Source organism: Hylaeus anthracinus, unplaced genomic scaffold, assembly GCF_026225885.1.
Source record: "Hylaeus anthracinus isolate JK02 unplaced genomic scaffold, UHH_iyHylAnth1.0_haploid 5, whole genome shotgun sequence".
Classification (NCBI taxonomy): domain Eukaryota; kingdom Metazoa; phylum Arthropoda; class Insecta; order Hymenoptera; family Colletidae; genus Hylaeus; species Hylaeus anthracinus.
Window position 1 is genome coordinate 404,478 of NW_026535322.1, and position 22,689 is coordinate 427,166.

The 22,689-nt window shown below is 38.5% G+C and overlaps 5 protein-coding genes across 14 annotated transcripts; 4 read left to right on the plus strand and 1 right to left on the minus strand.

Moving 5' to 3' along the window:
* Positions 1 to 367: 367 nt before the first annotated feature.
* LOC128895677 (uncharacterized) lies at positions 368 to 5,284 on the plus strand. The gene is made up of 3 exons (XM_054158467.1): positions 368 to 1,860; positions 2,537 to 2,680; positions 4,285 to 5,284. The coding sequence occupies exons 1-3, from the start codon at positions 1,792 to 1,794 to the stop codon at positions 4,555 to 4,557; spliced, it is 486 nt and encodes a 161-aa protein (XP_054014442.1). The 5' UTR covers positions 368 to 1,791; the 3' UTR covers positions 4,558 to 5,284.
* Positions 5,285 to 5,442: 158 nt separating this feature from the next.
* On the plus strand, positions 5,443 to 7,075 carry LOC128895675 (uncharacterized). Of its 4 annotated transcripts, none has more exons than XM_054158465.1 (2): positions 5,443 to 6,696; positions 6,775 to 7,075. In XM_054158465.1, exons 1-2 carry the CDS (start codon positions 6,184 to 6,186, stop codon positions 6,913 to 6,915), a joined length of 654 nt encoding a protein of 217 aa, XP_054014440.1. In that variant the 5' UTR covers positions 5,443 to 6,183; the 3' UTR covers positions 6,916 to 7,075. The 4 variants fall into 4 exon arrangements, with proteins under 4 accessions (XP_054014440.1, XP_054014441.1, XP_054014438.1 ...); XM_054158466.1 differs by having other exon boundaries at positions 5,443 to 6,325; positions 6,425 to 7,075; XM_054158463.1 differs by having other exon boundaries at positions 5,443 to 5,966; positions 6,101 to 7,075.
* A 415-nt stretch (positions 7,076 to 7,490) lies between these two features.
* On the plus strand, positions 7,491 to 11,891 carry LOC128895679 (endoribonuclease CG2145-like). Of its 4 annotated transcripts, none has more exons than XM_054158470.1 (9): positions 7,491 to 7,870; positions 9,289 to 9,699; positions 9,795 to 9,845; positions 9,939 to 9,992; positions 10,069 to 10,170; positions 10,238 to 10,492; positions 10,592 to 10,916; positions 11,029 to 11,470; positions 11,546 to 11,891. In XM_054158470.1, the coding sequence occupies exons 1-9, from the start codon at positions 7,813 to 7,815 to the stop codon at positions 11,777 to 11,779; spliced, it is 1,932 nt and encodes a 643-aa protein (XP_054014445.1). In that variant the 5' UTR covers positions 7,491 to 7,812; the 3' UTR covers positions 11,780 to 11,891. The 4 variants fall into 4 exon arrangements, with proteins under 4 accessions (XP_054014445.1, XP_054014446.1, XP_054014447.1 ...); XM_054158471.1 differs by having other exon boundaries at positions 7,493 to 7,870; positions 10,241 to 10,492; XM_054158472.1 differs by lacking the exon at positions 9,939 to 9,992 and having other exon boundaries at positions 7,493 to 7,870.
* Positions 11,892 to 12,142: 251 nt separating this feature from the next.
* On the plus strand, positions 12,143 to 16,493 carry LOC128895678 (probable 2-oxoglutarate dehydrogenase E1 component DHKTD1 homolog, mitochondrial). The gene is made up of 13 exons (XM_054158468.1): positions 12,143 to 12,409; positions 12,935 to 13,224; positions 13,307 to 13,526; positions 13,614 to 13,963; positions 14,102 to 14,323; positions 14,400 to 14,560; positions 14,630 to 14,897; positions 14,971 to 15,178; positions 15,241 to 15,653; positions 15,733 to 15,853; positions 15,934 to 16,122; positions 16,185 to 16,270; positions 16,352 to 16,493. Exons 1-13 carry the CDS (start codon positions 12,238 to 12,240, stop codon positions 16,457 to 16,459), a joined length of 2,808 nt encoding a protein of 935 aa, XP_054014443.1. The 5' UTR covers positions 12,143 to 12,237; the 3' UTR covers positions 16,460 to 16,493.
* Positions 16,473 to 22,676, minus strand: LOC128895680 (NAD-dependent protein deacetylase sirtuin-2). 4 transcript variants are annotated; one of them, XM_054158474.1, is made up of 11 exons: positions 22,220 to 22,676; positions 21,503 to 22,113; positions 21,066 to 21,388; positions 20,822 to 20,983; positions 20,528 to 20,758; positions 20,251 to 20,447; positions 19,311 to 20,165; positions 18,918 to 19,022; positions 18,811 to 18,848; positions 18,685 to 18,742; positions 18,240 to 18,382 (listed from the first exon to the last, which is right to left on the minus strand). In XM_054158474.1, exons 1-7 carry the CDS (start codon positions 22,385 to 22,387, stop codon positions 20,049 to 20,051), a joined length of 1,809 nt encoding a protein of 602 aa, XP_054014449.1. In that variant the 5' UTR covers positions 22,388 to 22,676; the 3' UTR covers positions 18,240 to 18,382; positions 18,685 to 18,742; positions 18,811 to 18,848; positions 18,918 to 19,022; positions 19,311 to 20,048. The 4 variants fall into 4 exon arrangements, with proteins under 4 accessions (XP_054014451.1, XP_054014452.1, XP_054014449.1 ...); XM_054158475.1 differs by having other exon boundaries at positions 21,503 to 21,968; positions 22,220 to 22,361; XM_054158476.1 differs by lacking the exons at positions 20,251 to 20,447; positions 20,528 to 20,758; positions 20,822 to 20,983; ... (1 more) ...; positions 21,503 to 22,113; positions 22,220 to 22,676 and adding exons at positions 16,473 to 17,080; positions 17,169 to 17,361; positions 17,454 to 17,649; positions 17,708 to 18,064 and having other exon boundaries at positions 18,143 to 18,382; positions 18,685 to 18,848; positions 19,311 to 19,673.
* Between the last annotated feature and the right edge of the window lie 13 nt (positions 22,677 to 22,689).

Below are 22,689 nucleotides of genomic sequence, written 5' to 3' on the forward strand. Positions count from 1 at the left end.
ATCAGTCGCATAGATGCAACTGCACCTTGCAGTTCCGTCGCAGTTCGTCTCTGATTAGAGCACCATAGTGTTTAGGGTGCATGGCGGTGTTGAAAAGTCGGTGATATCTCTAGAGTTACAAGTTTGAAATTTCGAAGCAACAAAGACGTTTCAGTGATGAAATTTCGACAAAAGTAAACGTTTGTGTATACGAAATTTTATTCAACTTTGATCGAGAACAGCTTTCGAGTATCTAAGCAAACAAAGGGAAAGTATTTCCCAAAATTCACAATAAGGTGATCGGAAAAGGTGAAAGAATGCCATCTAGCATGAGGTGCTTCAAAAGTTTTTTTCAACACACTTGGCATCCGCAACAGGTGAGAGCACAAACCTTTTTTTCGGATAAATCGCATCTCGACGACGATACGCGCTACACATTTTTTCAATTTTCTATGAATCGCTAGCGCGTTCCTCCGCTTTGCTTTCTACGGTTTTTATCGTTATGCGACCTTGTCGATGCGTCGTACTAATCGCGAATAGGAGAGAGATAATCACGGCCCATTTCGATTCCTCCTTACAAGGAAAACATCTTCGAAACGATCTTAATAATGTTTGTATACGGTGTCGTAACGATAAGTGCAAATATTTTTAACAGACTTGGAAAAAGGAGTAGGTTACTCAATTCGACATGTATATTTTTTTTTTTTTTTGCTCGAACGTTGTGAACTGTCGAAGATGGCTAGGTTCCGTACACGATCACTCGTTCGAGTGTATGTGTATTTTCAAGTAGAAAAAACAATGACGCATAATCATCGATACGACACGTTCGGCATTCGCAACGATAGCCTCTTGGATCTCTGAAAAGCCAACAACTTTCATCGCGCACTGATATACGTGCCACGAGGATTGTTCGACACTTTCACCTTCTCGTTCCTAATTATCCAAGAGAGTTCCTCGAATAAAAGTCAAGTCGGAGAAAAGCTCGGAAATAATAGAAAAGAAAACTGTTACGAAGCCGGCTCGACACAATCATTTGTCGACTCGCTTCGATTTGATCGTGCCAATTCGCGGTGTCACGTGTTTCCCATGGGGTTAAATTTCGACGTAATCGATCAAACCGAGCATTCGTATCCTCGGCGTTGACGCGATATGCCTCGATGAATCCATTTTTGAACAACAAACTTTTTCTCGAACCGACAACTTTACTACCTGTGTTGCGGAACATGAGCTTCACCAGATTACGCAAGGTATCCTAGTACTGTCATCGCGAAGAATCAGCCGATGCGTCCTTGAGACCTGTTGCACATCCGCTTGCATAACGATTCCGATACTTTGTACTAAAAAACCGAGTCGGTCGTTACTCGATCGCTTCCAACGCTGCGATTTTTCAAAAGACACAAACACCGATACGGCTATTATTTCATTTTAGTTTTTTGATCATTTATCGAATCGCGTAAAACTAGGCGAGATAATCGATGAAGATGGTCAAGCCTCCTCCGGCCGATCCACTGGTAGATTAAAATGCAGCGGCGGCGATCTTCATACGGGAGCAGCTTATCGATAACGAAGGATCAGGGGTCGAGGCTGATAAGGTCTGATAATGAGCCCCGTTTGGCGTAACTGGCCAGTTCCTGCGGTGCCGTACGCGAGTATACTACGCTCTTTCGTGCATTCCAGACTGAATTGTATGGAAAACTAACTCTGTTGATTCTCGTTATCGTTCTTCGTTGTTGAAACTCTTTCGTTAGTATGATAAACCCATCTCGTTTAAAAAAAAATGGAGCAAAAGTGTGGTCAATGTGAGCCTTAGCGATGCCCATTGGAAGTATGGACGACAACGGAAGTCGTCACATCAGAAAGTACAGATACATGTTTGATAACGTAAGTGCGCCTATACACCGTGATTACTTTCTTCGAAACTCCGTGTAACCCGGGGAATCTACATATATCGGATACTCTAACGCGTAAGTACGTATAAAAACGACCTTTACCGTTAAATCGGACGGAGTTGACGAATCATTGACCCGATCAATTACGACACGACCTTCCGTACAACAGTGATTCAGAACGCGAGAGAGCTCGTTTGAAACGAACCGTGTTTCTTTCGTCCGAAATTTACATCTGATTTGTTCGCGGCTTGATCGATTCGAATCCCACGTGATTGCGGAATAGAGCGAAAGTTTCCGATTCGTACAACGGAGCGTTTCAAGAACAGCGTCAGCGGGTTTTGCAATGATTGAAATTACGCCAAGTTTAGTCCTAGAAACTGGTTCAGCCGGTTTTAGTTCTGTATACAACCAATTATGTATTATAGCCTATGCATTCCAAAGACGCCCTCGACGCTTTTAATCGCCTTAATTGCTTTACATTTCCATGAAACTGATAGGGAAAGCTTAGCGACGGTGACCTACTTGTGTTTCTTTCAGACATATTTTCCAATTTCTTACCGAAAAACGCAGAGCAAAATTGGTACGATTCTAATGGAATATCGCCGCGTCGTTCGACATACATACGTACACATACTTGGTCGAATGTAATAATTCAATCTCGTTGACAGATGGTGATAGTGCCATCCCCAGGCTCTATATGGGACTATCCCTATTTGAATCAAGTCACCAGCATGATGGGCTTGGTATACGGGACGGGACCAGAGTTGGAACAAGATTTTTTCCCTTCCAAGAATCGAATTCCAGAATCACACGTAATATCCCCCTCGCCCTTTCCTTCTATCTACCCTACTACTTTGGTGCATTCACCCGCATTCTTTGATTGCGCGCGATGTATACCGGTGTTACCGGCCGCTCGATAGAGACCATACTTGTTGTTCCAAATTTCTCTCTTATAATTGTCCGAGATCTAACGATATTATGTAATCGCTTTTTTCTGCAAAATTTTTAAAAAAGAAATAAAAAAAACACAAGAGATTAAAAAAAGAGAAATAAAAAAAACACAGTTAGATTACAAAGTTAGTCATCTATTAGTCGAATAAAATCCCGTCCATGATTGTTACGTGCATTTCACGTACTACCATCGAGCATTGGGTTTATCGAATACTGCGGTCGTTTACCTACGCTTTCGCTGAATGTTTATAAATACTATTCAACCAACATCAACTGTTTTTTTCTTCATTTTTCGGAATCAATTAAAATTCAACGATCATATTATTGACGCGAACATCAAAATATTCCATCGTGTCCTACTTTGACCAGGTGAGAAATGTCTCTACAGGGTGTCCCGTTAGAGTAATATTTCAGATACAATCGTGACGTAAAGAAGACTTTAAAGGTCGACTTCGTTTTTTAAAATAGAATCTCCAATTGTTTATGGCAGACGTAAAAATACTGTCTGCTTCGAAAACTGGTCAATCCACTTAGAAGAACGAATCCGACCTTCGAATCTTCGTTACGACTCTACAAAATTATTTTTACCATGTTACGCCATCGTTGAAATCGCGCAAATTTTGTAAAACCATTCGAATAGTACAGCGCTTCTCAACTTGTTCTACGAACACGCATTGACATTACTCGTTTGGTAAATAGGAAACTGTGGTCGCGATATCTAGTTCAATCCGATCTTTTGGACCGGATTCGAAACCGCGTTAAACAGATAAATTTCATTCGGATCGAGGAAAGTTTGTCGCGTAATTAATATCTCTTTCTATATCTTAAATAAATACGGAACTAGTCGCTAAACGTGCCGATAAAAATGGCCGATACTTTGAAATGGAATATTCATTGGAAATGACTAACAACAGTTACATCGATCATCGTCGGTGACCTCGGAGAATAAAAACAACTTGTATAAACAAATTAAACAAATATAGTCGACTTATCACTAGCCTGTACTCCGCTAAGAACGTCGGTTATCGTTTCCAACATATTTCATATTTTTCCATTAGCCGATAACTATCGAGCAGCTAGTCAGTTTCTGTCTCGAACAAATTATGTCCAACTATGACTCGTTACCGTCATTCAAGTCCGTTAACAAGCGCATAAATTGTTACCACTGTTTAACGCAAACTGTTCAAGCAAAAACAACAGAAACTGCAACGCGACAGAGACCGTAAAACTCAACGACGATCAAATTGAATTCACCATCGTCGCATCGAGTTCGCGAATATTGAAACGATACTCATAGTCGAAAGTTCATTCGATTTTAAGTGAAAATTTTAATCGGATAACATTAGTTCGGAAAAGAAACAATTTAATTAGATGTAATCTATGAAATGTTTAACTGTATCGCTTCTAAAGAGAAAGTGCGATACTTGGATCATCGGAAATGTATATCTAGCAATATCGATTTCAGATGGAGAGTCCGTCGCGATTCGAGTTGACAAAGACAAAAACGCAGAGCATGGACGAAATGGAGTTTGGAGAGGTGAAAACCAGCAACGTCGCGACGTCGACACCTGTACCGTCGGGAAGCATCCCATGCAGAAACGGTGGCTGCAAAGGCTGGACCAGTACAGCGGAAAGTCCCTGGCATTTTCTTAAAACAGTCTTCCTAATCTCAGTGCTCGTTGCTCTAGTCCTATGGGTGATCGTTTACGCGTTCCTCACACAGTATAAAATCTTGTAAGGGACGAAACTGGTACACCGAACATAAGACAACCCGGTGGATTGGAATCAGGAGCGAACAGAAAGGATCTTCGGGATCCTTTTTTCGTTTTGGTCGTATTAGATGGGCCCGAACGAACGACCAAAAACGATCCGAATGAAAATATATTAAATGTACGATAAAATACTAGGTAAAGGTTCCTAGGTAAAAATCCTCTCTCGTTGCCCTCCTTTACCAGTATTTACTTACTTTCAAAACATATCAACGCATACTCGAGACTCTACATTCTAAGTAAATCGCGGTTAATCTTATGCCAAAGAAAACTCGAAGGGTACAGCAAATTCTGGATTGTTCGGCTCGATGTTATGGTTTTTTGTACCTTCGGAGAACTCGGTAAATCGTACAGAATAAATACATATCGTTTACGCTAAATTGATTCGAGTGCATTGCGTCTAGCAAAGTGTTGCGAGTCTCCATCTTTTACGTTTGCTTGACTTCTACACAATCGTAACTGTATTATAATAACAATGTAAATATATTTATACACGTGCTACACGCAAGACCAATTTTTATATCGTACACGAGAATCGCTTTACGAATCCTTGTATATACAGAAAATTAAGGAATATTTCTAAATCTTATTCGATGAAAAATGTTCGAACATCTAGTATTGTTAATTTTATTATCTATGACTTTTTTTCTATCAAATGTTTGTATACAACTAAATAAAACGTAACGGCTTACAAAATGATTGTATAATCCCATCTTCCTATATACGAGTAGCAAACTTGATCCATAAAACAGCTGTGAAATAAATGAAAATATTCGTTAAAAAGATCAAAACCTCGAACAGATCCAAAGATAACGCGATAACGCAACGTTACGAGATATCGCGATAAAATTGAATTACATTCTTATCGAGTTCTATGGAATTAAGGTATTCGGTACAGGAGTCATGCGTGGCAACTGCAGAGATAGTGTAAACCGATAAGATGTTTGTAGGTTTTTGCAATTACGGAAAACAAACTTTACGGACAATACTTTTATCGGATTTCCAATCGGGCACGCTACGAGATATAACGGTTAAAGATGATAGATTTCGGGCTCAAGTTTTCGGGAACAGTAGCATGAACTTTGCTACAAGTTGCACGCAAATATATGACGCTCTGAGACAAAACGTGTGTTCGCCAGCAACGATCCTGAGGCCGACAGCCGACACGATGACAATCTGATGGACACGAAAATTTTATATGCGAGAAGGCAAAGGACGATTAATCTTTGATGCTCAACAGTACAGAAGGTTGTATTTCACACCCGAGACGCAATTTCGTCAGACTCGAAGACGGCATTCTATGCTCGTTCCTTGGTATCCGACTCTCGAATCGATCGAAACCTCTTTTGTAAAATGTTTACCAAGGTACAGGACACGAGTGAGTAATTCTTGTTAACGCAGACGCGGATCTTTGTTACTTAAACAGCGGAATCTCGTCGATGCAAAAAGATACGCGTTTCGAAAAGATTAATTGGGAACGTTTAATTTATCTAATCTCGTTGTCTTCCGCAGCACAAAAGATAGACGGAAGCATTGTTTGTCGAACGATCGAAGATAACAAGGATCAGCGTTCGTTGAGTCCAATATCGTGGTAGATGCTTCGAAGGAAATACCGACTCGGCAATCTGAAGCAGGAAAAGGAGAAAAAGATTGCGCGGTACTTGCAGAGCTTCCTATCTCAAGTGCGAGATCCTGAGCGCAGGGTCTCCGTCTCCGAGCGGAAGGAACCCGGAAAGGGTACAGTAGCCGCAATTGAAATTTTATCGCCGATAATCGGCCGATCTCTACGATTTTCGAAACTTATGAAATCCTTAATTAACCGAAATCGATGCATAGAGGACGATGTGAAGACGCAAAATACAGGGACTAGCGGTTCGACGAGCAAAGAAATCACGGATTCGAAGGATAATACGTCGAAAGAGACGGATAAGAAAATCGTGACCATCGGACTCGCGACTTTCAACACTCCGGGAACATCGAAAACTCAATCGAGCAAGATATCCTTCAAGTCTGATCAAAGCCACTCGAAGAATATACACGACAAATCCACGCAAATGCGCCATAATTTTAGCACACAGAGACTAAACGTTCACGAAGAAGGCGACGATGTAATTAACGCGACTATGGCCATTTTACAAATGAAATACTATTCAAGCTTTTTCGTAATAAAACCTGTTACGTTTCAGTCTTCATTGGCAGACGAGCCCGAAAGAGGCCCAAAATACATGCTGGTCGGTTGGGACAACTCCCGCTCGAAACTGATGGTGATTCTGCTGATTCTCTTGCTTCTGTGGGCAGCTATTTATTTTCCTTTAATTGGAAGCTGAAACTCCCTTATCGCTCGGCTCGGTGGAAAAGCAAATTGATTTTCCCCCGTGATTACATTGTTTCTATCACTGCAACCATGATTATTCGTGATACAGAATATAAATATACATAAACAGTGAATCCGTACCATAAAAGCGGATACGGCCTGTGTTATTAAGCTACGAAGTCGAAGCTAATTGCCACGATACCGTAACTTGTAAATATGTATATAAAACTTCCAAGAATGTAAGAAAGTTAGATGCTTATTATTTCCAAATAAAAAGATTCTTCTACTAATTTAATTTTTATTTTTAAACGGATTCAAGATCAGCGAAATAATGAATTACATCTTTCGAAATTGTTATCGACGAAGACGTCTAGAGAGTCACTTTCCTTTTGGCAAGCTAGCAGTATAGTTTTCATTTCATGTCGTTCGAGCATACCGACTGTTAATAAAACGCGTTCTTAATTCTCCTTAACTCGATTTTCAACGGTACATCTGAGAGAGGAAGTCGCTCTGTACGTATCTATACGTATTGCACGTACGTTAGTTAAACGTGAAATATTACCGTCGGTCGGGCGCGGGAACGATCGAGCTCGGGAATCGACCGTGAGGTTAAGATCAGGGGCTGACATCATTCTTCCAAGAAGATCGACGCCGATTTTCGTCGGTATTAAATGGCCGTGCGACCGTGCAACGACCTTAACACAGGCTCGAACGAACGTGCCAATGAGAAATCAGAAGGCAAGAAGGAAAGTGTATAATCGCTTGGAGGCGGACTGAATCGAGCTAGCCGAGACCTCGGTTAGTCTTAAAACGCCTACGTCGCAGGAACGTTCTTGATCGTATTGCGTCGGTGATCTAGATCTCATCGATCCTGTCTCAGGACGCACTCGTAGCTGTCTGACAGGAAATCATGAAAACTGAAAGGGTGTCGTTGTTCCTGACTATATTGGCGCTATCGTTGATAGTCGGTGAGTCAAGTATTTTTGTACTTTTTCATTGTGACCATGTAATTTCGGTAGCTTTTCAAAGATGCCTGATTCGTTTGAATTTCACATTCATCATTCATGAAACAGGATGAACGTAGCAACGTAAAAACACGGCGATTATGAAAATGAACGGAGCATTCCCATCCTATCGTCGAATTTATAGCGTTCATTTTAGATCGTAGAAAAGTGTTTAATAACACAACGAGAAAGAATAATTTGAATACTTTTGAACGATCAAGGAGATTACAGTTTAAAACGAATTCGACAGCCACGTAAATATTTACTTTTTAAAAGTAACTCGTTTTTTTGGGTAACGAAAAGGGTAAAAGTGATGTAATTGTCCATAGTCTTGTTAGATAAATAGTGAAAGTTTCGAATCTAGCAATTTAGAAAAGAGGAGGAACTCGATGGTTTTTCTTCGAGGCAACGGAAATATACATACAGGGTGTCCCAAAAGTCGGGGAGGAGCCGGAAATGGGGGGTAGCTGAGACGATTCTGAACAACAATTTCCTTTGCAAAAATGTCGGATGGAGTTTCGTTAAGGAAATATTAAGCGAAAACCCCGACCAATCAGAGCGCGTGTAGACCGTTGGAGCGGCCGCGGTAGCGTAGGCTACACGCTGGCGGCCGCGCTTGCACGCGAACAAGTGACTCGACGTGCATCGAAGCATCGACCTAGCGCGTAGCCTTCGCTACCGCGGCCGCTCCAACGGTCTACGCGCGCTCTGATTGGTCGGGGTTTTCGCTTAATATTTCCTCAACGAAACCCCATCCGACATTTTTGCAAAGGAAATTGTTGTTCAGAATCGTCTCAGCTACCACCCATTTCCGGCTCCTCCCCGAGTTTTCGGACACCCTGTATATATGTATATCTTTTAAAAGCTTGGGAAATACGGCATAAGAAAATTCTAAGATTGCAGAAAAACATTAACGTTACAAATATATTGCACAACGTTAGAATGTTTAAGAAGAATGTGTGTTATCTTGTGTCGTGCACTTTACAATTCCTAGTTCTAAATACTCTGCTGTATTTTGTTTGTTTGTTTTTTTTTTGCGTATCAACAAGGTTATCGCGGGGTCACGCTCTGACTCTTAGTTCTGTGTACAATCGAGAACTTGGAAAACAGAATCTCGGGATTTGTGAAACTGTCGCTAATACATGTGTGCAATTTTTAATGCTATCATCTATTATATGGACAAATATGTAGAATGGATCGTTATTATTTAACCTAATTGTTTGATATCTAGAATACATGGGCACAGCGATCTCACGCTAACGATAACAATCACAGACGTTTAACGATGTACATTTTCTTAGCCCTACTTTGCAAGTACTTTGACTAATTTAAGCTAATTCCTGTACGTAAAAGAATTTGCAAAATGTGCGATGCTCTTTCAGCCAACGTCGAGGCAGGATGGAAGTTCTGGAAAAAGGACAAAGATACTACTACTACGACTACGACTACGACTACGACGGCAGCTCCAAGTACAGTTGCTACTCCGACGACTAGCAAGTTGGCGAATAGTCCACCAAATGTAGGATCGATCGTACTCGGCGCAGGTGATCCTGCGTTGGCGGTCGGTGTTTCTTCAACCGGACAAAATATAAGAAACAATGCGCGACCAAATAAACCGAACCCAGGAACCGAAGTGGGCCTGGATCTTCCGTTGCCTAAACCAGGAAGCCCAGGACTCGGTGGTAAGAGTGGACAGGGATACAGGGATTGGGCGGTGGATCTCACCGGAGCTGGAGAATCTGGAAGACAATCGCCAAAATTACCTGCGCAAGGACCAGCATTGAGCGGTGCTGGTAAATTGATAAATATCTTCGAATACATCCTACTATTTACTTAAAATGTTGGAAATGGTTTCGTTCGAATTACTTAAATGCGACGAATTCGATAGGTTCTAAACCGACATCGGTTCCCGGAGCTACACCACAGCCACAAACACCAGGTACGAATTTTTGGTTTCTCATGAAAATGATAGAAAAACAAGCACAACGGAAACATAATCGCGACGAGTGATTTCTTTTTTTCAAATTACAAGGCGCGAGACCAGTTTCTACTACAGGGGGCGCATCCGGACAACCTCAGTCGCCAGGTAACGTAAAGTACAAAGAATGTTTTGGAACACTATATTTATTGAAAACGTGTTACTAGCATTCTTTGCATTGCAGATGCTAAACCAACACCAGCTCCAGCAGTTACTCCCGCGCCTCGACCTCAACTTCAACCTCAAAAACCTCAACAACCCCAACAACCTCAGCCGCAATCACCAGGTGTGCCACCGAGATTCAGATTCTTAATTTCTCAAGCTTTCGAAACTTTAAATGCACATTTCCAAAGTAGCCGTTGGACCAGGACGATTACCACCGACCTCCAATCAACATAGCACCGGTGGGAATCAAGTATCTACGTTGCACGTGGGTTCTTTGAAACCTACGAGTACAACGAGCCGACCACTCTCTAGACCTGCAAGTCCTACTTCGATAGGAAGCTCTGGTTCGCCGGAAAGAAGTTGGGCCGATGTTGCCGGTGGCGGTAGCAGACCTAACTCTCCTACACCCTCCTCGAGACAACCAGGATATCCGAGCCAACCAGGTATATCACAGAAACGGAAGGATGTTTTAATAGGGGCCAGAGAATTCTGATTTGTAACGTAAGAAATCACGTAAAGTATTTGTTTCGATAATTTAACAGGACAACCTCAACCAAGACCCGAAACACCGACGCGACCCGGACAAACGAGACCGTCTACGGGAGCAATAGCTGCAGGTGGTGCATTAGCTACGGGTGGTGTACTAGCTGCGAGTGGTGCAGTTGCAGGCGCGGCAACGGGAGAAGCGAACAAGGTCTATTCGAGCAACCCGACCTACAGCAAAGGAAACACGATCACCGACGAGGATTTGGAAAAACTTTCCGAAGCTCTATTCATCAAAGACAATAACAATGCGAACAGATACATAACGTTGAATCTACAGAAGCAAACAACTAGCAGTAGCACGGTAGACGATGCATCGCAACCGTAAGTCTACGTACAACCTACAATGAACAATGTTAATCCTCGCAGGACGTTTCGAATATACGAGATTCGAACGACATTTGACTAAAGTGATTTAAATGTATACCTTACACAGGTTGTTTACGGTGAACGCGGAAGCGTTCCAGGTTCCCACGGTGCAAAAAGTTATAACCATCTACGATAACTACCAACCGGACACCAACGTGAACGAGCATATAAGCCCGATACAGAGACAGGAGGAAAGCCTCCTGGTGGACACGTTCCTCAGCACGAACGTGATGTCAGCTGCCATGCGGTTTCTAGCGGACAAAGGGAAGATTCGCAAGGATTATTACGAGTACAAGGAAACCTTGAGGAAGATATGGTTCAATCTGTTCTCCCGTGGACAAGGAAAGATCGGTAGCTCGGGATTCGAACACGTTTTTATGGCGGAACTTAAGAACGTAGCCACTGGTACCGAAGTAGTCGGCCTGCACAATTGGATCTTTTATAGCAAACAAGAGACGAGCGGTAAAGCGGATTACAACGGATATTTAAAGAAAGTTGATTTGGGAGACGTAAGTTAGTTTGTTTAATCGTTCCCGCTTGCGATAGCCAAAATAAGACTTGTAACCCAGATTCCTCTTTTGCAGAAAGCTTCCATTGTCAAAATACGCACAAAGTATAACGGGTTTGATAAACCCGTGACGACTATATTTGTGGGTACCTCGCCCGAACTAGAGATGGCACTTTACACGGTTTGTTTCTATGCACGGCCAGACGAAAACTGTCCAGTGTCCTTGGGAGGCACTAGATTCAACATTGTCACGCATAAGTTCAAGTACAGAGGCAACGATCTCGTAGGAACAGCGTATCCCGAGATATAAATTATTCCCAAACATATTATTTTTTGACCAAGCATCACGTAATTTTGTCAGATGTACAAAAATGATTAATAAAAGAGCCTATACTCGATAACCGGCGCCGGTATAAAAGAAAGGCAACCGTGTAATCTTGCATGCTTTTCCTACCTTTCGATTGTTCAGAAATGTTTTTCGTCGACTCTAACCGTATACACTCTAAAATTGTGTGCACGGTGTTTGTTTGGAAATCTACTGAAATGTTTCGAGTCGATAAAAATTGTATTCCTATGCCTCGCATAAATAAATTTGCCTTCCTTCGGACATACTGCTTCGTATTATCTAAGCACTAACAATCTCGAATACGGAGATAACTTTGGGTAGTGGAATCGATGGAGGGGATAGAGAGCAATAAACTAACCGGGATATCGGATCGCGATGGGGGACTTGTCAGTTGATCCGCAGATTTCATAACGAATGCGAGAATGCAAGCAATTATACGAACATTCTACAAATACAGACATCCGCGTTTCGAGTGGATAAATAATAATCCGGCTTCGAGATGTTTCGCTTATCGACCAAGCATCTCCGTGCGATCGTATCACAGTGAAAATGGTGTTTACGGATACAAACCGAGGATTCAGCGACGCTTCGAAGGTATGTTATATTTCAATTTTAGAACGTCACTGTATCGAACAATGGGTAATAATTATAATAATAAAGAGAGCCTATCGGTACGTTCTAATAGTTTACGAACAAAATTCCCGCGCAATGTGGCTGGATCCATTAGCGTCTGTCTGTCGTAGAAATATTTTCTAATCGTAAAGAATGCGCGTTTTTAAACAACAATTTGTCATTACCTTGCTGAAATCTCCGATTCTTGGTAACCATGCGTCGTTCGCGAAGATACAAGTCACGATTACGTTAATCACGGTACTTTTATCGCGAAATAAATGTTCAAAACTTCGAACGCAACAACAACTCGCTTCTATCCCCGACTCTGTCCCTTGGAACTCGCATGCACGCATGCTCGCAACTGTTCGATAATCGAGCTAATTCTCGAACGTGGTCGCACGGTAAATTTGAACCAACTCGTTGGTATCTGATCTACGAACAGTAATTCTCATTAACGATAACAATTTTTCTAAAAATATTACTCTATCTGTGTTCTTATATTTTTAGTGTCAACAAAATATTTAGAAACCCGCTCAGAAAACAGTAATTTTTATCGGCTTGTTACCGCCTACAGAGAGCATGGTCACAAACAAGCTAATATAGATCCTATATCACCTAAGGCACCGATACTACTGCCAGAGTTAAGTCCGGAAAATTTTGGTTTGCGTTTAAACGACAAAGTTTCCTTCCAAGGAATTTTAACAATGGGAAAAGAGGAAGGAACGGTGGAAGAAGCTTTAGAATTTCTGAAAAAAGCGTACAGTAACACGATAGGACTTGAGTTTAGTTACTTGGAGGTGTTGTATAAATAAAATACAGTTAGAAATGTTGAGATGTTCGATCAGTTGTAGAACCTGATTTACGTTCATTTCTATACAGACCGAAGAGGAAAAGGAATGGTTCGCGGAAACCACCGAAAAATGTGTAACGAGTTCCTTGACAAACACGACGCAAACAGCTATTGCGATGGAGATGCTGAAAAGCCAGGCCTTCGATCAGTTTTTAGCCGTAAAGTTCGTAAGCCTCAAAAGATATGGGTGCGAGGGAGCCGAGAGTATGATGGCCTTCTTTCATGAATTTTTCAAATTGTGCGCACATGGTAAAAAAGAAACAATTTTAGCTCAAACTTGTCCGTATTTTCGGATTCGTGAACGTCTTCTGTTAACGGATCACCTTATTATGGCAGATAACTTGGAGTACATCGTGCTCTGTATGCCTCATCGAGGTCGTCTCAACTTCCTGACGGGTATGCTGAATTTCCCAGCAGAAAAGTTATTTCGAAAGCTACGAGGATACTCTGAATTTCCAAACGGCGTGAAAGCCACCGGCGACGTAATCAGTCATTTAGTATCCTCCACCGACCTCGTAATCGACGGGAAAAATGTTCATGTAACGATGTTGCGAAACCCTTCGCATTTGGAGGCTGTGAATCCGATATCGATGGGGAAAACACGCGGGATAATGCAAGCCGTTAAGGACGGTGGTTATAACGAGGATGAAAACGCGCGATGGAGCGATAAAGTGTTAAATATCCAAGTAAAGAATATACGTTATAGTATACGTTCCTCGTTGTTTTTAATTTTATTACTTGCTATAATATAAATTGTACGTATGATATACGTACATAATAGTATCGCGTTATGTGGTAAAAGGATCGTTTAAACTTTATCCCAGGTTCACGGAGATGCGGCTTACGCTGGTCAAGGTGTAAATCAAGAATGTCTGGCTTTGTCCGCGGTTCCACACTTTGAGATAGGAGGAACAGTTCACCTAGTAATCAACAATCAACTAGGCTTCACAACTCCACCTTCTAGAGGTAGATCGTCGAGATATTGCACGGATCTGGCAAAGATGATCTCCGCACCAGTGCTTCACGTGAACGGAGATGACCCTGAGGTGCACGACATACACTTACCATTCTTCTGGCATACGTAGATGCGAAATAAATTGTAAAATGATAAAATTATCGCAGATGGTCGTTCGTGCCACTAGAATAGCTTTCGAATATCAACGACGCTTCAGAAAGGATGTTTTCATCGATTTGAATTGCTTTAGAAGATGGGGTCACAACGAATTGGACGATCCAGTCTTCACGAATCCCCTTATTTATAAAATTATAAACAATCGCCCTAAGTAAGTGTTTCTGACCATTGGCATCTGCGCAACGCAGGAATAATCTCCTAACGCTTTCGTTTATGTTAGATCAGTACCGGACCGATACGTCGAAAAATTAATAAAGTCGAACGTTCTTTCTATGGAAAAAGCTAAAGACATCGTTAAGAACCATAAAGCTTGGCTAAATCGAGCACTGAAACAGGTTGACAACTACATTCCACAACCTGCATACTTTGCAGGCCTGTGGAGCGAAATGCAGCAAGCTGACGCAACTGTAACCCAATGGGATACAGGTGTAGATTTAAATCTATTGAAATTCATAGCTTTAAAGAGTGTTCACGCCGAGGATGACTCGGTGAGTTAATATTAGATTATGCCCTAAACTTTGTTTTCCGAGTGCATTAAATATTTCGTTTATCATGCGACAGGCGATCCACCCACAGCTAATGAAAAATCATATTCAATCTCGACTGAAGAAAGTGACCAACGATGAACGCTTGGACTGGGCCACAGCTGAAGCATTGGCCATTGGAAGTTTGTTGTATCAAGGCTACAGTGTCAGAATAAGCGGACAAGACGTAGGTCGAGGAACATTTTCACATAGACATGCCATGCTCGTCGATCAATCTACAGGAGGTACGTGAAAAAAACACGGTTAAGCGATAGAAATTTGTAATCGATTACTAAATATGGCTTAGGCATACACATCTCCCTGAACTCTATGATCGAGGGTCAAACTGGAAAACTAGAGTTGGCGAACAGTATTTTGTCGGAGGAAGCAGTTCTTGGCTACGAGTATGGTATGAGCGTAGCTTTACCAACTACTTTGACCATCTGGGAGGCTCAGTTTGGCGATTTTTTTAATGGAGCACAGATCATTATCGACACTTTCGTAAGCAGCGGAGAAGTAAAATGGATGTTAAGTAGCGGGCTAACAATGCTCTTACCACATGGCTACGATGGCGCTGGACCCGAGCACAGCTCCTGTAGACTTGAAAGATTTTTACAACTCACGGATAGCAAAGAAAACAGGCCTGACGGCGACGATGTTAATATGCACATCGTAAACCCTACAACTCCAGCACAATATTTTCATGTTTTAAGAAGACAAGTAAGACGTGTAGAGTAGTTATGTTTTAAGAATCGTTATAATTTATTCTACGATGTAGTAATAGTTTAGTCCCGTTTAGATGGTAAGGAATTTCCGAAAGCCTTTGATAATAGTGGCTCCAAAAATATTATTACGTCACACTGTTGCAACATCATTGTTACAAGACATGGGACCAAAAACTAAATTTGAGAATGTTATAGGTAACTTACACGTAAAAGACGATAATTCAATTCTCTACCTTTACCTAGAATTTACAACATAAATAATATTATTTTGACAGGAGATGAGAAAGCGGTAGAGACAGATGTAAATAAGATGATTTTAGTGAGCGGCAAGCACTATTATGCTCTCGATGATTACAGAGACAGAACAGAACAGAAGAATGTTGCCATCGTTAGGCTAGAGAGTTTATGCCCTTTTCCAATTCATGAATTATTACGAGAGATCAATCGATATAAACATATAAAGAGTAAGTGCGGAAATGATATTTCTTATCGTACTATGAAATTACAATCTAAATATTGGTTTTAGCATTCGTATGGAGCCAAGAGGAACCGCAAAATATGGGAGCATGGAACTTCGTCAAGTCTCGTTTTGAAAATTTATGCGGTAGACCGGTATGTAAACTTTAAATTAAACAAAAGTGTAGCTAATTAAAATGTGTACTGTCTTTATATAAATACAATTATTATTTGCAGTTGACGTACTGCGGACGTAAACCTATGGCTGCACCAGCTGTTGGCGAAGGACAATTGCATCAACAAGAAGCTCAGGAAGTTATCGATAAACCGTTTCGTATAAAATGACTTTTCACATCTATTTCTTAACGTAAAAAGTTTAAGTAGCATTTGATACAACAAATTTGCAGAAACTAATTACGTAAATATCAACAATATTTTACAAAATTTCATTATACTCTATTTTATTTGTACATATGATTCAACTGCCATAATCACATTCGTTTGTATAATATTATTATACACTATTTTACGAAATAAATTATATACACAATCCCTAACAATTGATATTATACTTGTTTCATATAACGTCGGCATACTAACGAATGCTAATGCTTGAAAAATATATATATTAAAAAAATGATAACATTACCATTCATTTAATTCAATTCCTTCTATTTTTTGTTAAAACATGATGGAAGAAATACAGGCAAAAGTGTATCTTTTTGTTAACGTTAACATTAAGTATTCAATATGTTAAGCAACATTTTTGTAATTGCTTTAAAATATAATAGTATCTCTCTATGTGGCTTAACTTTTTCATAAAAGGAGTAGCCATGAAATTACATACCACGTGTAATAAAAGACCGACTTTACTTCACGATAGTACTAGTGATGCAGTCAATCCTTGTTAGTATTTTCTGCATCCAATCGTTCATGTTCTTTTTTTATAAGATTAGTTAATTCATCCTGGAAAGAAGCAGATTTAAATATCAGTTAAATTGATTTTGTTAATTTCTGAATCATATCGAGTAATAAATTCAGGAGAGACACGTACACCCCAGCCCAATTTTTCAGCTAACAATTGACAACCAGTATCGCACTCGCCTAACCAAGCAACGTCGCGACCACCATGAGAACTTCGTGTATCAAAAACTAAGCCGTGCCGCAATCCTAGAAGCCGTGACAGACGATCTTGCATGCCCACTTTCTCTTTATTGATAAGTAATCGTGGACAATTAGGACGTACCCTTGAAAACAAAATATTAAAATTACAATTAAACCAAAAATCTTTGAATTAAGCTTTCCAAGACTTTACGATCCATCGTTAAATAATGCATACCTGTCTACCAAAGATGCAAATGGCTGAACGACCAGACTCGATCCCATAATTATTAAAAGATCTGCTTGCGTAAAATCCCGATCGATAAGATGATGAAAACGTTCGGGTAACATTTCTCCAAAAAATACTATATCTGGTTTTACTACACCCTCGTTACATTCTTCGCATTTTGGAATAACACCTTCGATAATTTTCTCTAAAAATCAGTACCGTAATTTAGGACACGCATAAAACTATAACCGTCGTATTCTTACCTTTCATCCATACAAAAGTATACGGCGCTCGGCACTTAAGACACCGTCCAGTATGAAATGTTCCATGAGCTTCTACTAATTTTTCTGGAGGTAAACCAGCCATTCTCTCTAATGTATCGATATTTTGTGTATAATGTCGCAAGAGCAATCCTTTCTCCCATAAAAGTCGAATAAAATAATGGGAAGGTGTAGGCTTAAAACCTTCGGGTAACAATTCTCGTGCAAGCATAAAAAATGGCTCTGGATTTTCCATAAAGAAATCTAACTCGAAAATAGCTTGAGGATGAGGTAAATTATATTTCTCTAAATTGTGATAAAGGCCGCTAGATGGTGATCGGAAGTCAGGAATTCCTGCAGCTACGAATATTAAAAAATTATAAATTTCATAACGTGTCCCTTTCTAATATAAACTTAACACTATTCATAAAAACTTACACGTGGAGATACCAGCTCCAGCCATGGTAATAATTTTTAATGTATCATTTTCTTTTATATATTCTGTTATTCCATCTAAGCTAAGCTCACGAAGTACTTTTTCTTGCGATTGCTGACTGTAATCCGAATCAAAAATTCTCAACTTCTGTGCCAAATATTTACGAAATTTTTCCATATCAGAATCTTCTACCTCCTCTGGCTCTGATGAACTATGCGCTGCTTCGTCATTTGGTGTCTTGTCTAGTATAGATAACAAAGTAGTATTTTTATTAACATTCAATCAGGAAAATAATGAAAAAGAAAATATTTCTTAACATATATGTTTACGCGAGAAATATAAATATAAACCATTGACTTGCATCAAATGTTTATACGCCAAGAATGTCTAGTTTCTATTACTCAAAGGAAATGTGACATGCATTATTAAAAATGGCTGATAGCTTGTTAATTTTTTAAGAAAAAAAAGTATTAATCAATTTAATGGAAAGAAGCATTCTTGTAAATTTTGAAATGGACTTATACGGTACAAATATTGTACTGACTCAAGTCAAAATGAACAATTAAACATCTTCGCCATAAACGTTGAGCACATGATTGATGCTGGAAGTTAATTGAAGACAATAGAATGTTTGGAAACATATTATTGTATTGTAAATAGGTGATTTTACAATTGTATTTTAACCCATACGCGTGATACAGTATTTGCCTGAAAATATATGTGTTAATTCTCGAATCTAAATGCTTTTAAAGTGCAATGAAAAACTACAAACAATACCTGAACATCTTAATTCACTTAATCATTTTATTTGATTAGTAAAACTTCGCACTTTCAAGGATAACAGTTAACCTCTATCGCATGATCACGTTATTTACATTTGTCCTAATGTCATCAACAATTTATATAGCATAAATAAAACATAAAAATATTTATAAAAGTAGAAAATTCGAAAGAATAACTCTACAACCTGTTACTGTAAGAAATTTATATTCTGAATTACACAATAGTAATCCAAGTTTGTTTTCAAGTGTGATTGTATAAATGTTTACTGAATAAAATAAAAGAAGGATTATTCCTTTAATGCCGCAATAAAAAATGTACGGAGTGAATAATATGACAGAAACATCGAATTTTCTTAAAGTGGATGAATGTTAATGTTTGAAACATTACCATTTGCTGTGTCATCGTTGTGTTCAGACATATTTTTTAAGTTTAGTATATTGGTTTATATAATGTTTTCAAACAATTTTGAAGATCATTTATGTGATTTATAAGCGTAGCACTGCGGCGATATGTTAATTACATATATATTCACTTGCACGTACGGTTAAAACGAGCTATCGAACGACCAACTTGCGTTCTATTATATATTCACATAGTAAACAAATGTTTATGTTCTACTGTTTGCTATTGTTCTTATTTAGTATAATATTTAACGATATGAACGCTATGTTGGATATGTTTTATTTATTTTTAAAAAATATAACGCAAATAAAAATAACATGCAATCTTTATTTTAATATTAGTGGGGCTGATTTTCGTATCAAACAATACGACATAAATGTACGGAATGTGTTCATAAAAATGTGAAATATTTGTCAAAATCAATTCCTCGGACATGTATAAATAAAATATTCTTAGCAGTTGAATCAGGTGTTGAAGTTCATAGGTGTAACTTCCGGTGCGCGCTATTTAAATCTTAATCAGCTGATTGACTGATTGCAGTTACACACACAAACCCACACATCCATTGTAATAATTCTTTTTACTTGATTGATTTTTTTATATTTATAATTGAACACAAATCAAATAATATGGCACTTTTTATTAGAAACATGTTACAAAATATATTTATTTTTATAGAGATAAATAATACAAAATTAATAAGAGATACAAAGAACTTATTTATTAATCGAAATCTATGGCTTCTTGAATCCTATTAATTAGTTCTTCCTTCCTACCATATACTTTTTCACCCAAGGTTTTTAACATGGATTTTAACTGTGGTACAGTAGCACTGTTTATCTATAATAGGGAAATACACCATGCTAAGTTTATTATAAATTTTTATTAATTGATTCTATTTAAAATAATAAATGTTTCAATATACCTTTCCTTGTTCTACAAGTTTTCGAATCGATTCTTTATCCAATGCTGCAGGTTTTGCAATTGCTTCGCTATTTTGCTTTCTTTTTTTTGCCAATGGCGCATCAGATACACCCTCACCCTCTACTTCTTCGTTAAGTATTTCGTTATATTTATGTAACGAATCTTTTACTAGTTCGCGCATCTCATCGTCCCTTGGAACTTTAAATAAAACTTACAATTACAATACTGTCATGCTTGGAAAAAACAATCGTATATAATATTTTCAAAAAATAATTTACGAGTATCATCGGGCAGGGGTTCACGTTGCTCCAAATCTAAGGCCAAAATCTCTACAGTTTGAAGTTGAGCTTGAAGTTTCGGATTTAAGAAAAGTGTTGGATCGTATTGAATTCTTAATCTTTTAATCATTGCTTGTAATAGTTCAACTTTTTTTGAATCAGCTGGAGGTTTATTATCGTTATTGTCATACATGTATTTTAAAGAAAGTTCACCAAGTTTTCGAACATGTTCTAAAAAAGATTGTACATTAGATCAGGGATATTTAATATCACAAGATTGTTTTAAAAACGAACCTCTAAATGGTAATCGATATAAATAAAATCCTCCATTCTTCGTATTTGGTATCATAGTATAAAGTTTTGGTGAAGAATGTTTCCTCATCGTTACTGCGCATACTATCATTAAATTCCTTGAATCACATTTATTTATAAATGCACCAAATAATAATTTGTTATCTAAAATCATTTTAACATGCATTTATGTAATATTAATCTTATGCAAATATTTATACGTCATCGAGGTTACACGAAATATTACCTTTACGATTACTTTTAGCAGGTGCAACGAAATATGGTTGGCCAAAATGGTACAAAGGGTGATAATAAATAGGTTTTACACAAATTAAATCAATGCCTGGTTCTCGTATTGCACTCAATGATTTCACTTCGGCTAACGTAAAACAGATTTTCTTATTACCAAATTTTTGATATTTCTGAATTTCAGTTTCTAAAATGGGCGTTGGTACGCGATCGTTCTCTTCGTCTTCAATGTCATCGTTCGCTATCTTGTAGTATGAATGCGAAGTTAAAGGAGTATTGGCTATTTTGCTTATCCATTCTTTCTTTAAATATTGTGTTTTACTGTAAATGAAATCATTTCTTAAGTTTCCTAATAAAAGTAACCAATCCATGAATTATATAGAGGGCTTCATGGTAAAACTAGATTAGAAAGTTAAATAATAGTTTGTTTCTTACACGGAAAGATTAAAAATTGATACATCTATAGTCACATTTTCTCCAAGTCTCCAAGGTAGCTTTGCCATATTTCTACATGGTAATTTTACCTGTTCCACTAGATCTTTTAGTGAAGTTCTTTTGTAATCGTCGGTATCAATTTTTGTTGATAATATTTCTAGATCTTTATAAAACAAATCATGATTCCAATTGTCACCCAGACCGACAACAAATAATTGAATTCCAAGGTCACTATAACTCGTTACATTCACTCTTATTCTATGTTTCTCATCGTTATTCGTCATACAGGGATCATCTTGACACGTAAAAAGAATTACTCTACGTCTTGGCATAGTTACATCTATAGAAGAAAATGCTCGTGCTGCATGCCATAATACATCGTGTAGCGGATAAGCAGTAGATGAAGCGATATCTTTGTAATATTGCCATTGCCCTCCTTCAATCTTTATCGCTTCTTTTAAGTTATCTACAGAAACAAGATTTAATTTCTGAAGAGTCAACACGTGTTTGATTTTAGAATCTTCGTCCCATTTTTTGGTACCGAACAGTATTAAACCCATCCAATCCTGCCGATTCCAAACCAACTTCTGCTTAAGTATCTCTATGTATTGCTAAGTTGCAAACATTAAAAAAAAATTAGCATATAATTTAAATCATTAAAATATCAGTTTTAAAGCTATTAAAGGATGTAGCATTAAAGAAGATAAGTTAAAGTACCCTTATGCATTGCACAAAATATGGAATTCCCTCATGTGGATCATTTTCAAACATTGGAGTAGTTGTATCAATTATAAATAGTACACCATCCCGAATACCATAAAGTTCATTAGTGCCCTCTGACAAATCATCTTCATCGTCGAATATCTTGTCAATAGAGGATGCCATGTTTAAATTTAACGAATTATTTATATTTTATTAGTCAATGATATTGTCTATATATTTCCCATTCGTTGTTTAAAGCTGTTAATAGTTCAGTGATAACCTCTGAGCTTTTGCTGTCCAAATTTTTTGATTTCAATGCATTAGTCGAGTCTCGCTCGACATACGACCGCTAAAGGTTAAAGCATGCGTTTCATGGACACACAAATGATAAAATAATAAATCTAGGAAGTAATAAAGTGGTCAACGCACACGTAATTATGCCAAATTCATCATTTTTTTAAATATTTCATTTCATACTGGTTTTA